Source organism: Bos taurus, chromosome 12 (genome assembly GCF_002263795.3).
Source record: "Bos taurus isolate L1 Dominette 01449 registration number 42190680 breed Hereford chromosome 12, ARS-UCD2.0, whole genome shotgun sequence".
Taxonomy (NCBI): Eukaryota; Metazoa; Chordata; class Mammalia; order Artiodactyla; family Bovidae; genus Bos; species Bos taurus.
The window spans coordinates 53,766,943-53,781,537 of NC_037339.1; the positions used below are offsets into that span (position 1 = coordinate 53,766,943).

The 14,595-nt window shown below is 39.0% G+C and overlaps 1 protein-coding gene across 1 annotated transcript in view; it reads right to left on the reverse strand.

The window, feature by feature from the left end:
- The window catches only part of OBI1 (ORC ubiquitin ligase 1), a 44,911-nt gene that overhangs the window by 10,607 nt on the left and 19,709 nt on the right, over positions 1–14,595 (reverse strand). Inside the window, exons 4-5 of the mRNA NM_001105458.1 lie at positions 13,491–13,739; positions 9,872–9,960 (exon numbers count right to left, since the gene is read on the reverse strand). Of these exons, the coding sequence (NP_001098928.1) occupies positions 9,872–9,960; positions 13,491–13,739 (338 nt within the window). The remainder of the gene's footprint in view (positions 1–9,871; positions 9,961–13,490; positions 13,740–14,595) is intronic.

Sequence of the window (14,595 nt, forward strand, 5' to 3'; positions counted from 1 at the left end):
ATTAATACATACATTTGCTAATAGAAATATGGAGAGGAAATAACAAGATGTAGGAAGACATTCAGATCTGAATGCACAAAGCCAATAAACATTTATCAAACATCTATCATGTTCTAGACATAAGTTCAAGAGAATTTTCAAGCTGCCAAAGATCCTTTATTAAAATGGCCTTCCAGGAAACTGTAGCACAGATCAACCTGGCAAATGCCAACCCAAAAAGGGTGACTATTTTAACCAGAGATATATAAACTAAATCTGAACTAGAATCATAAACTGGAAGCTCCATCTTTAATTGTTCTATGTATAAAAAACATACATGATCTTCTTGTCTACCTCATGCACAATCAGCAGGCATTTTCAACTACAAAGAAACAAAGCTACCGATGAAATGAGCAAAATTTTAAATGCAAAAATTTTAGGACCTAAACATCACATAGTACTTACTTACACAGGGGTATAATAGGAATAAAAAACATAAGCTATGCTATACTGCATCTTAGTTTTATCCCCAAACAGAATGTGCTCCAATATTTGCAAGAATTAAAAAAAAAAAAAAGCCACAGTTCCTCCCTAAAGACAGAGGTCAGCCCTTGCAGCCATTCCTTTTTCCTCCACCTCTCAAAAAATAAAGGCAGTGTCTGGATTTGCAAGTTTACAAACACAGAACCGAATTTAAAATAATAGCTCATATTACTAACACGACTTTAAAGAAAGCTTTTTTGTGTATGTTTATTAAACTAATCATGCATCCGCCACTTCAATTCTACCTAGAAATTCTTAATAGAGAACACGCAAGTGTTGGGCAGTATATGCAAATTGAAAAGGAATAAGTTCCTTTTGTGGTAAGTCTCTAAAAAGGGCCATCCCACATCTGTATTTGCTGCCTGTGAAGATGGACTACTCTTTTTACTGTGAAATAAATTCCATTCTATTTGATAAATGTATTTCAGTTCCATACAGGAATGCCCTAATTTTCCATCCTCTAAGAGCAGCCTTGAAGTTGACATGACATAAATGGCGATCCTAATCTTTCATGGAAGGAGAGAATCTTGAGACATGCTATTTCATATCTTTTTACAGTCCTCAGAGGAATAAAGGATTTCATACCTTTCCCCAAAGTATACTAACCTTAACAACAATAAAATCTCAATAGTATAAAAGAATACAACTGTGGTTGGGGGAAAAAAGCATACTTAAAAATCTCTGGACTAATACGATCTATACATTTGTCACTACAGTTAAATCAATCTTTCTCTCTCAGCATGAGGAATAATATGAAACAAAATAAAACAAAAAACTGTGATCCAGCCACTCTGTAATTATTACTCAGATGACAGTTACTGAAGACTAATATATGCTGAGGGGCGATGAGGAAGAAAACAAAAGGACATTATCCTTGTTCTCAAGCAGTTCGTAATCGTTCTGACAACCTTACCGCTTAGTCATTAGCATGCACTGCAGGCTCCTAAAGTATCTTATCAATACAATAAAGACATGGTGACAGAAAACTGCAGTAACTGTCCACCCCCAATTAGCTGAATATCCAGAGAAGGGCCCCTCAGGCGGCTGAGGGGCCTGAGCACACCCAGCTGTCACAGTCTGGCCCCAGGGTATCATCAGGCTCCCCTGACAGTCTACAAGTTCCCCTTCCGGGAAAACCAAAGGGCACAGCAGAATCAGTCAGCGGATCAGGCTGGGGTCAAATACCAGGAATCATTGTGTTTGTCAGAGCAGAATCATGAGAAACAAAAAAGGCCAGAAAAGGTCAGGAAGAGAGAACAGCCGAGGCTAGCAAGAGCAGAGGTGTTGCTGAGGAAGCTGAAAGCCAGGCCTGGTACTGGTGGTAGGTCTTGAGACACAGTTGAGGAGTTTAGACCTGTGAACTAGGAAGGGGCACAGCTCACAGTCAGCATGGAGACGGGTAAGGGCAGGAAAACCTGTTCAACTGAGGAGACTCAGACTCAAAATACAAGCCCTGACACTGTCTCCTCTTTTCCTCTTTCAAACTCTCAATCTCTAGGATGATTTTGGAAGACTTCAGGGAATCTCTCTGCTCTCCTCATTTGGAGAATGCCAGGAAAACTTTCTCTGCCTTCTTAAACCCTATATACCTTAAGCTTCAAGAAAGCTCAAGTCTTAATTCCTGGTCAGTTCCCTCCAAACAGCAGTGTAAAGCATTAGAGTGTGAGAATGCTATGTCCTTTTGCTATGTCCCAGAGGGAAAATACACACACACACACACTTTATATAGATACACACTGAGTTCATCACACACACAAAAAGAGTCTTGGGAATTCCCTGGCAGTCCAGTGGTTAGAACTCTGTACTTCCATTGCAGGGGCATGGGTTCCATCCCTGGCCAGGGAATTAACATCCTGCAAGCCATGTGACATGGTCAAAAAAAAAGTCTTAATTCCAAGGAGTTGGAAGATTAACTGAGCATGACAGTCATGTAACTGATAATCCTTAAAACAATACAATAAAAGAACAATAGGAAATCTTAAGAGAGTCTCATAGACAAAATGACAACTGGGCTCAGTCTCAAAGGATGGGTAGGGATTCACCAAGCTGAATAAAAAATGAAAGGCTAATGGAGAGGACCAGGGGCAAAGGAAAAGACATGAGCAAAGGTACATGTCACCACATGCAAATCCAGGCCCAGTGAGAAATTCATCAGGGCCACAGCAGCGTACATGAAGAGGAAGGTTTGAGAGGAGCTAAGAAGGCTAAGCTAAAGTCCTATTAGTAAAGAGGCTCATGTACTATACTAAGAAATCCAGCCTTCAATTTGTGAAAAATAGAAAATCACTCAAGGTTATTAACAAGAGTGAGATGATCAAATTTATATTCTAGAATTCAGGCAACATACAGCAAATGCTCCAGAGCTGTGACAGGACAAGAGCAATGAGGCAGAGGGCTATTAAAATTGGCTAAGCATGAAATCACGTGGATCGAAACTAGTGGGAACAAGAAGAGGCATTACACAGGAATTTAATAGATAGGATAGAATATACTGGACAATAAGGAATGGGATGAGAAGAAGCGGTGGAAAATGCAGGAAAGGAAGACTGAGGTTTTTATCTTGGGCAACCAGATAAGTAGTAAAGCCATTAACGAGGACAGAAACAAAGCGAGAGGATAAACAGTCTCTAGCGTGGGATGGATAATGGATCCAGTTATTTAGATGCAAACCTCCACCAGTTCTCTGTGCTACGTGGTGTGCCAAGGACATACAATTATTTCATCTTCAAAGTGGTACATTAGGCACATTTTACATTAAAAAGTAATGGCTCCAACAGGTCAAGTAATTTATCGAACGTTATTTATCTGTTTATTTAATTACTCAACAAGTATGTATCAGGTGCCTTTCAGGTGCTGGGGTTTTGCAAGTGAAGGAGATGGGCAGTAAGGCTAGAATCAGCTCATATAGGCTTCATTCAGATTTCATGTCACCTGAAGAGTTATTAGAGAACAAGCCTTCTGTACTTCAAGTTAGTTGATTTGAAATATTTAAGAATTGCTAACAATGTATTTTGGAGAAGGCAATGGCACCCCACTCCAGTACTCTTGCCTGGAAAATCCCATGGATGGAGGAACCTGGTAGGCTGCAGTTCATGGGGTCACTAAGAGTCGAACACAACTGAGCGACTTCACTTTCACTTTTCACTTTCATGCATTGGAGAAGGAAATGGCAACCCACTCCAGTGTTCTTGCCTGGAGAATCCCAGGGACGGGGAAGCCTGGTGGGCTGCCGTCTATGGGGTCGTACAGAGTCGTACAGAGTCGGACTACTGAAGCTACTTAGCAGCAACAATGTATTTGCAAACATTAGTGCAGAGTAAATTAAATTTCCTGTTGAATATTTTCAAGCATTCACCTCATAAAGCCACCGTTAAATGTTAAAGAAAGGGAAGGAACGAAGGGAGGGAAGAAGGGAGGGGAAGCTAGGAAGGAAGCGGCCCTCTGCTTCTGCACCTTCTACTTCCTGACTCAGTCTTAACTGCAGTGATAAAATCATGGCATGGTGAAGCAATACAGCATAAGATTATTAGCAGACTCTGGAGCCAGACTCTCCAGAACTGAACTCTGGCTTTGTCTACCTTCTAGCATTGTGATTTGGGGGAAGATATTTAAACTTTCTGTACTTCAGTGTTTATCTTGTGAAATGGAGCTAGTAGTGGTACCTATCTAGTAGGTGGGTGAGGTTAAATGAGTTAAAGCTTGAGATGTACTTACAATAGAGCCCATAGTTAATGCACAACCAATGTTACAGTATTACCTGTCTTCTTAGCCCTTATTACTGTCTGAAATTACTTGTTTGTTTAGTTGCTTGACCTCTTGTTCTGTCTTCTCCATTCTAAACTCCACAAAGAAAGGTCATGGGGACAACTTCAGAGGACTGCTTTAGATGGAATGATCAGGAAAAGCCTCTCTGAATCTGATAATGGGAGACAGCCATATAAAGATGTGGACATTCTAAGAGAGGGAAAAAATTCTAGCATGTTTTAGAAACAGAAGGCAGCCAGTATGGCTAGAGCAGGATAAGCTGTGGGGATGAGATGGAATAGGCAAGCATCGTGACTAGCTGGCAAAGTGTCCGGATTGTATTTTAGGAAAACACTGGACAGTTTCAGATAAGAGATTTAATAGCGTGATTTACACTTCATAAAAAACCATTTTGAGTATAGCAAAAATTGAATTGGGTAGGGGAAGGAGAGAGTAGAAGAAGGGAAACTTCAATCCAGGTAGTCTGTCTCCAGAATTAGGCATTTATTTCACTCTTGTGCTTTGCAGTGAATTTAAGGTACAGGATCTTGAGTGAAAGTATAAAATAGACAGATGGAAACATGAACCTACAGTTTCGGAGAAAAGGCAAGGCCAATGATTTAGATTTTATTTTGTAATCGTTGACATATTAAGAAAATGATTATTAAAGCCATGGGAGCTGATGAGACGGCTCAAAGAACACACAAACACAGCAAGAGGGGAAGAACGTACAGCTTATGATTTATGAAGTCTATTCTGTCCTCCTAAGAACACTTCTTTTTGCGTCCTAATAGAATACTGATCACCACCCAGGAGTATCTGGAGCATTCATCTTCCTCCAGAAGTTGCTGCTACCTGCTACCTGCTAAGTGGCTTCAGTCGTGTCCGACTCTGTGCGACCCCATAAACAGCAGCCCACCAGGCTCCTCTGTCCCCGGGATTCTCCAGGCAAGAACACTGGAGTGGGTTGCCATTTCCTTCTCCAATGCATGAAAGTGGAAAGTGAAAGGGAAGTTGCTGAGGCATGGGTAAAAACTGGTCCATAATGATAAGTCTTAGGGTTGCTGGGCAGTAAAAATGATGCTTGCAGGGAAACACTATCAAACCCACAGGTCTCACTAAAGACACAATAACATTACCAAATACATAATTATAGAATGGAAAGCCATTATTAATCCAATTATAACCAAGTTTGATTTAAATGACCTATGCAATTCTATGTATACAAAATTTTGTATATGTACATATATATTTCATACCCTACACTATTAACATAAGTTAGAAGCTAAGGGCATGGGCCAGCTGCTGTTTAAGCCTCAAAATAGGTGGCAACATGGCACAAACTCTGCCCAGTGAGACTAGAGCAAAAAGAATGGCACAACTGAACAGAGCAACCTCGGAGACAGGGCGTAATACTTTCAAATGCTTTACAAGTCATTAATAAGCTTCATAATATTTGAAGCTAAAAAATCACTAGGAACTCCTAACTCTATCAAGGACAAATATATCCAGACTTCAGGGCACAGTTTAGGAATATGAGAAACGCAGTTCTACCTTCCTTCAGCTTCTTATTTTTGTTTCTTACTATGTGGAGGTGTGACACTCTTGGGATCCCCCATTAAATGGGAGATGGAGAAGAGGAAGAGGAAAAATGACTAAATTTCTTCATTAAATCTTTGGCAAAATAGAAGGGGAATTCTCTCAGGAGCTACATTTTTATTCATTTACTCAAAAGATACATACTAGGAGCAGAACTCTATAAAATGCACGGCTATAATAGTGAATAAAACTATAGCCCTCACTCAGAAAAATATGAAATAAGTAATAGTTGTTGTTCAGTCACTAAATCATGTCTGACTCTTTGCAACCCCATGGACTGCAGCACTCCAGTTTCCCCGTCCTTTACTATCTCCTTGAGTTTGCTCAGATTCATGTCTATTAAGTTGGTGATGCTATCTAACCATCTCATTCTCTGTCACCCGCTTCTCCTCCTGCCCTCAAATCTTTCCCAGCATCAGGGTCTTTTCTAATGAGTCAGCTCTTCACATCAGATAGCCAAAGTATTGGAGCTTCAGCTTCAGTCCCTCAAATGAATATTCAGGGTTGAATTCACTGGAATAGTTACACACAACTTTAATATTCATCGAAGTAATTACACAAAACACTAATTATTAGTAATTGTGATTATGTGCTAACAAGGGAAAGTACAAGATAGTAAGGGGAACCTAACCAACTTTAAGGGTCAGAAACAGAATGTGCATGGTTCAAAGCATCTAGGATACTGTCAACAAGTAAACTTTCAGTATTTCTGGGCTGGCTGGGAGAATGGCTTTTCTTCACATACCAGTCTTGCAAACTAAAAGACATTATCACCCCCTCTTGAGTTCCAAATATCAAATCTGATTCTCTTAGAAGTCCATGTTAGAGAAAACTGAAAGGGCAGGCAGATGGTTTTCTTCAGGTTAAAACAAATTAGAAGGGAGAGACTAATTCAGGAAGTGGCTACATCAAGTCAAAGAAAAAGTTGCATTTTTCTGGACCACCAGTTTAGCTATCAGGACAATGAAGTTTTGACAAAGAACAGAATGGATATTATTGAAATCCAGAAGAGTATGCTTAGTGAGATAGCTGCCACACTGCACAAAAGGGTTTCTAAGCTAAAGTTGAAAAAGGAAAAATATCCAGGTACACATTGAGATTAAATACAATGGAGGGTAAAAGACTAGAAACACAATAGCAGAGGAGATAAATGATAATCCAGATTTCATTTTAAAGATTATACCACTGTTTTTAAAAATCATAAAATACATTACTTTTATACAATACTATTTACTTGAAATCAGTGTAAATGTCTAAGTCCCCTTTGTTCACACTAGACTGTAGTCTAGTTTTGGGGCAACAGCATGATATTTGCTTGAGTGCTAAAAGGGGGGCTTCTCAGGTGGCGTAGTGATAAAGAACCCGCCTGCCAATGCGGGAGACATGGAGGTGCGGGTTCAATCCCTGGGTCAGGAAGATCCCCTATAGGAGGAAATGGCAATCTGCTCCAGTATTCTTGCCTGAGAATCTCCATAAACAGAGGAGCCTGGTGGGCTACAGTTCATGGGGTCAGAGAGAGTTGGACACAACTAAGCAACAGAGCACCCCGCAAGTCCTTAAAAGAAATACCTTCTGCCATGGACGGAACTGTATTCCCATTCTCCCCCACCCCCCCACCAAATTCATTTGTTGAAGCCCTAACCCTCAGCATGACTATATTTAGAGACAGGGTCTTTAGGAGGTAATTAAAGTTAAATGAGACCATAAAGAGGAGGCCTTAATCTAACAGAACTGCTGCCTCACAAGAAGAGAGACCAGAGTACACACTCTCTCTCTGACATGCAAAGACATAGTGAGAAGGCGGCTGTCTGCAAGTCAAAAAGAGAGCCCTTGCCAGAAACCCAAACTGCTGAACCTTGACCTGGGATTTCTAGTTTCCAGAACTATAAGCAAACAAATTTGCAATGTTTAAGCCACCCTGTCTATGTATTTGTTATGGCAGCCCAAGCTAACAAATACACCTTCCTAATTTTTTTCCCTTTCTAGTATCTAAATTTTAAAGCTCTCTCTTCTGCCTGATTCATAGAGTATGTCTGAACAACCTGAAAGATACATTAGACACTCAGGCCACGTATATAAAAAGTACACCTTGACAACTAACCGAGTAGAGGAGAAAAGTAATTGGTCAAGGCACTTCCTAATCAAGGAAATGAAATGGAATGGATGGCTTCTGTTTGCTTGCATTTACTTTTGAACTCTCGAAATTTCGTACTGTTTTCAATACAAACAGGAGTGCTCCTCAAGTGAACCAGATTTGGGTATTTTCAGCTGTGGTCAGCTTCTCTCTGCCTCCCACTAGGGCTTGGTGATGCAGAGGTAAACAAGGCTATAAATCAAATGCCATACTTTTAATACCTCAACGCATTGCACATTGATCTGGAACAGGGGTCAGTTCAAATCGTTTTTTAAGTGAACCTGTTCCCTTTCCCCTGAAGGGAAGCAATGGAAGCTAAAGACAGTGAATCACAAAGTTATATGAGATTCAGAAGTGTGACTGCTTGTGAAAACAGACAGAGGTGAGGTTTCTTTAGGTGAGATTCTTCAGTTGCTTATCAGGTAGGAATCAAGGATATTTAAAAACACACATCCTGGTGGCTAGTGCTAAATCTGAAATCTGGTGGGCAACTTTTCAAGAAATAAAAGCTACGAACAAAATGGCTTTAGTTCCATTCAGCCTGCTGTGGGAAATGGCTAATGGATAAACATTATTATGACTGGCAAGGCGAGCTGCCAATAAATAAGAAGAGCAGAGATTCAAACCACCATATATTAACGGCAACACTTCCTAAGCTTATTTCACTAATTCATCAAAGTAGGACATTATCTGAAGTGAAAAGAAAAATGAGGTTGGAGAGCACAGGGGAAGGAACTATTTAAAAGTAAAAGCTATGCTTCTTTCTCTATTGGTTAGTGATCTCTGCTTTGAGTAATTATGGTTTACTTCTACCATTTCCTGATACCACAGTTGGTTTTACTGAAGGCAATATTTTCTCCTTTTCAAATGACAAGCAGAGAACTACTTCTGGTAGGATAAATTTCCAATGTTTGTTTATGCCTTTCTTGTCTTTTTCCATTAGGAGAAAATGGCTGGACAGGAAGAAAGTGTGGAGTTCTGATATGCCACTCCTCAGAGGGATGGGGGGTCACATTTTCTTTTCACTTGTCATTTTTTTTTCCCCCTAGAACAATAACAACCTCAAGAGCTCTCTCTCATCTTTTCTTAATCTTCAAATCTTAATTCTCAACTGTTTCTTAGCATTTTAAACTAACTGTTCAAAATTTTGCAATCTTGTATCTTTTGGAATGGAGTGAAAATAACCCCATCATAAAAGAATTCATTTAATTGTACAGTTCAAATCAGTACAAAATTCAACAAATGAAGCCTTAAATTCTATTTCAGATAGGCTTTTTAGGGTAATGGGTAGTGTAACAGCTTTCAGTGTAATGTAACAGAGCACAGCTCTGGGGCTGGACTACCTGGGTTCGAATCCTATTTCCACCACTTACTAGCTGTGAAGATTTAGAAAAATTAATTTGATCTCTATTCCTCCATTTTATCATCTGTAAATGGAGAATAGTAGTTCTATGTCACAGGTTGTTGTACATGGTAAAGACAAAGCAATGGATGAATTTTAACTATCATTAAGATTATTTCAAAAAATATCCAAAAGGCATCATGTTAGTCTCCCTACTCTTTGTTAGGATCATTAAACAGTTATATGTAAAACCAAGTGGAGGCTCACCAGTCTTAGGTCACATAAAACAAACCTCTTGATAATTAGGTAAGGAAAAAGGATAAGAAGGAAATCCTTTCTTCCGACATTAGCATTAACTGAGACTAAGATTTTACCAATAACCTAAGTATACACTTGACATTTACAGGTAAGACACTCTACTTAATCTTCCATGTTTCAACAAAGAATCCAATGAAAAACATAATGTAACAGCAGCTTATTCTAAAACATTGACATAACCTGAAACATTGCACTATGAGCAAAATACATACTTCTGAGGTGATCTGTTATCAACTTCAGCTTTCAGTCGCAAATTCTCCCTCACCAGGCCACCATTTTCCAATTTCAATTTTTTATTTGCCTTAAAAAAAAAGTGTTGAAAATAATTAAGCATATGTTAAAAACAAATGTGTAAAAATTATGACATGAGCCATCTGTATTTTTTAGAGCAACAGTATGAGAAAACTGAATACTAGAGCATGTCTTCAGAAACTTAAAACCACCATTGGGAATGACTTGGGAAACTAAACATGATCACACATTTTAATCCAAATTCCCCAAGCACTTTGCAAATCTTCTATCCAGGGAAATAAACAGAGCTATGTTAGTTAGCTTAGAGTCGTTAAGGGACTAAACTAATGGCAAATTTTTTTTTTCCTTTTTCATATAACTGAATACTCTAAGCATGGTAACAATATACCACATGCAATTATTCACAAAACTAATGGTTAAGTATCTTGCATTATGAGATTGATTTTAAAAGTTTTTAGTGATAACATATCTAATATCATTAAACTACTTGCCTGCTTTCTTCAAAATGGTTTTCCCAAATGCTCTGGCTCACAACTTCTTGGATCAATATTTTCTAATAAGTATGGATTCTCTTTTGATTTTTTTTTAATCGCAAGTATGATTTCCTTCTTTGAGTTGCATGATACCTAAAAACTGCCTGACAAAATATTTATTGCTAGAAAATCTAGAGGGTCAATATTGATCCTGGGTAGCCCCAAAGTAGAGTGTCTGTTGTAGAATCTTCTTAGAAGTGACTTCTTTTAAATCTGCTAGTCACCGTGCTTCTGAATTCCAACAAAAAATAAGACTCCCTAGGCTAGGAACCAATCTCACTAACCTAGCAAGAGAAATTCATTGTCTGACTATTAACATTCAAAGTGTCAGAACAATTGTCAACAAAAAGGTTTAAACTAAGAAAATCTGAAAACAGATTTTAAAAATTGGACCAATAATTTCTAGAATTCTTGACTGTATTACTTGTCCATCCACACACAAATGCCCCAAAAGGGTGACAAGAGAAGCAGGACGGAGGACACTCTTTTCAACACTCAACCTCACTCTCTCAGATGTATCCAGGTTTCTTTTGGAGCCTGAGTACCTGCTTATCTTCATGGATGCAAACCAACCAGGACTGTGGAGAGTTAATTCTTTAAGTGACTGATAAACACCATTACTGCCCCTCTGAAGACACAGGAAAGGTAATATACTTCCTCATACACACACATGCGCGTGTGCACAGGCACACACACACACACACACACACACACAACGAATTAAGCCCTCAAGCATAGCACTGTAAGAGGAGGCACTTAGTGAATGCTTTTTGATGATGAATGACAAGCTTAAATTAGAACCTCATTTGATTTCTTTTCCCCATCCCCCTTGACAAGGTCTCTCACCAGTCCTGAGGCTTTCTAAGATGCTCTTTATGGGCTGGCTAACCCTCAATTATCAGAGATATTTTCAAGTTCAGGAGAACTGGATGGGTCAAGTTACAAAGGGGAGAGTCCTGCCTATTTGTTGCACCTAAAAGAGTAGTAAAGACTTCAGCTAACTATTATACTTTGCAATCTCAACACTGGCTTCATAATGGTTCAAAACTTACTTGTCTTGGAAACATGAGGAAAAAAGTCCATTTCACTCAAACTAGGTAGTCCTTTATTCTGAATCTTCAGCATTCCTATATTTGTTTTATAATATGCTGTTATTTCGTATTTTGCATGCAAGTTTTGCCTCTGAAGTCCATTTTTTTTAGTTTATGTTCCAGTTTATTGCCTGCTGCTGCTAAGTCGCTTCAGTCGTGTCCGACTCTGTGCGACCCCATAGACGGCAGTCCACCAGGCTCCCCCGTCCCTGGGATTCTCCAGGCAAGAACACTGGAGTGGGTTGCCATTTCCTTCTCCAATGCATGAAAGTGAAAAGTGAAAGTGAAGTCACTCAGTCGTGTCCGACTCTTAGCGACCCCATGGACTGCAGCCTACCAGGCTCCTCCATCCATGGGATTTTCCAGGCAAGAGTACTGGAGTCGGGTGCCATTGCCTTCTCCAAGTTTATTGCCTAGTTCTACCTAATTCCTTCACTAGGTATTCAAAATGGGCTTTTCAAGTATCCCAAATAATTGTGAGGTCTCAAGGTAACTTTGGGTATTGAATTTAACATATGATCTTTAAAAGAACAAAGAAAAACTGTATTTTATGTACTTTCCTTTTACATACATCCCTTATACCACTCTCTTTTTTTTCTTATACCACTCTTATAAACTCAGAGTTTTCATACATATCTTCATGCTCTAAGAAGCATTTATTGCCAAATATTTTAATGAAATTCAATAATATAAAAGAAACCATACAGAACTTGCTGATAGTTCAAGAAGGACAGTTAATGAGGACATGGCTGATTGATAAACACTAACTTCTCAGCTACCTTTACTTTCCATGTCCTCTTCTCTTCTCAAACTAACACGGTAATGGTGGCCACTATAAACCAAAGGAACAACACACTTCCCCTAGACTTATAGCAAACTCAGTGCAGTTACATCCATAGTTTCTTTTTCTCTTAAAGCACTATGTTCCCAACTTTGTCTCATCTTGGCCTTCCTGAGCCCAAATGGCATTTATTTTATACGTGGGTATGCAATTTGACTTAGTATTCACACTAAGTTGCAGATAATTCTCTGCTACTTAATCTTATTGAGGATCAGAGAGCTGGTATGTGGCAGCACATCTCTAAAATATGTAGAGCATTAATGATTTCAGGAGGTGGAATTCAGTAGTTCAGCACAGTAACAGTATTTTAAGAGAATGCAGATAGGTTGAATAGGGGGCTATGAACCTGGATACCACAAACCCATCTCTGTTCAGCACAACAGGCCTCCACTGTGGATAAACCTGAAGCCAAGACAAAAGGCTAGTCCCTCTGGCCAGCACAGCTCCACATCACTTCATTACCTCTAATGCTGATGCCATGGATTTCATCTCCTTTCCTAGACTGGCAAATCCTAGAGGTCTGCCCTTTTCACCTATGCTTTCTCTATCTTCTTGCATGGATGAAGAATAACTGAAAGAATTAAATTGTCTCTCAATATTCTTTTGCGTGGAGTAGTCTAAAGCCATCACTCACAGTTCTCTTGGAATTAGTAAGTCTTTAACTATTTACAATATTAAAACTTCAGAGAAAGGGAGTGCTAGAAAAAAGATGGTCCAAACCTTCCATTTTATAGGTAGAGAAATGGACAGGTCTGTCTTTATGCATACATGGCAGTTACTGACATAAGCTTTTTAAAAAAAGGAAGCCAAATCACAAAGAGGGAGAAATAAGAAACATATCCTTTAAACTGATGTCGTTCTTTCACAAGAAGATGTAAACTCATACAGAGGCACTACAAAGTCTCCAATTACAGTCACAAATAGAAGCACCTGATATTTCTTGGCAGCTAATAAGATTTAAGGAGAAAAAGTTTTCTTATTGTTTATAAATGCTCACCCAGGGATTTGTCCTTTCTCCCCAAATCATCTAAAGGATGACTCAAAATAGTATGGCTATTTATTCTTTTGAAGGTACTTAAAATACTACAGAATTTTAAACACAACCACAACTTACCTCTTTGAGCTTATCCACATCATCTTTCACTTTTTCATAGATTTCATTAGCTGTTCTAAGTCTTTTCTTCCACTCTGCTACAGTTTCTGGGTCAATTTTACTTGGATTATCTGCAACTGGAAGTTTATCTTCATTCTGGTTGCCCTGCATCAAGGTTAAAGGATCCAGAATAGTCTTGATCTGTGATTCCAAGCTGAGGTTTTTACTCTTAAGCTCGTCTACCTCTTTCTGCAGACAATCTATTTCATCCTGAAAAAGCATTGCACAGCCATCAGGTAGACATAGACACTAAATACATACACATGCTAGAGTGAAGTCAACGTGTTTTTAAAATTTACATAAAAAATCCTGTAGATACATAGATTCTTAATGCATCAGAATAACTTTGTAGACAGAAAGTCACATATAGCTGAAATTCTCAAAATGTATTTTGACTGATAAAAATTGGCACCTCTATTGCTTTTAATTCAATGATCATTCGTGATTTAAAAAAACAAAAATGTCAAATCTTTAATCCCATTTAAAATATTCAGTTAATTTACAATTTCAATAAAATGAAAAGTCACATGAATTCAACAAGGAAGTAGATTCCTCAGAAGAAAATTCTGAGGCATGTTTAATTCCTTTACTAAGGGGCATTTGGAGACTGCAATGGCAACCCACTCCAGTACTCTTGCCTGGAAAATCCCATGGACTGAAGAGCCTACTGGGCGCAGTCCATGGGGTCTCGAAGAGTCGGACACGACTGAGCGACTTCACTTTCACTTTTCACTTTCATGCATTGGAGAAGGAAATGGCAACCCACTCCAGTGTTCTTGCCTGAAGAATCCCAGGGACGGTGGAGTCTGGTGGGCTGCCGTTTATAGGGTCGCACAGAGTCGGACATGACTGAAGCGACTTAGCAGCAGTAGCAGCAAGGTGCATTTAAAAATACAGTTTTCATCGAGGTAATCTGTAGTTTTGGCTGACATCTCTCTTTTGCTTCATATAGAAGTAAAATATATGCCATGTCCTTTCACCTTCCACGTCAGAATAATACCTGTAATTTTGAACTCTTCTACATTCTAGCTCTTTAACTACCACTGTGACTATTTCAAATATTAGT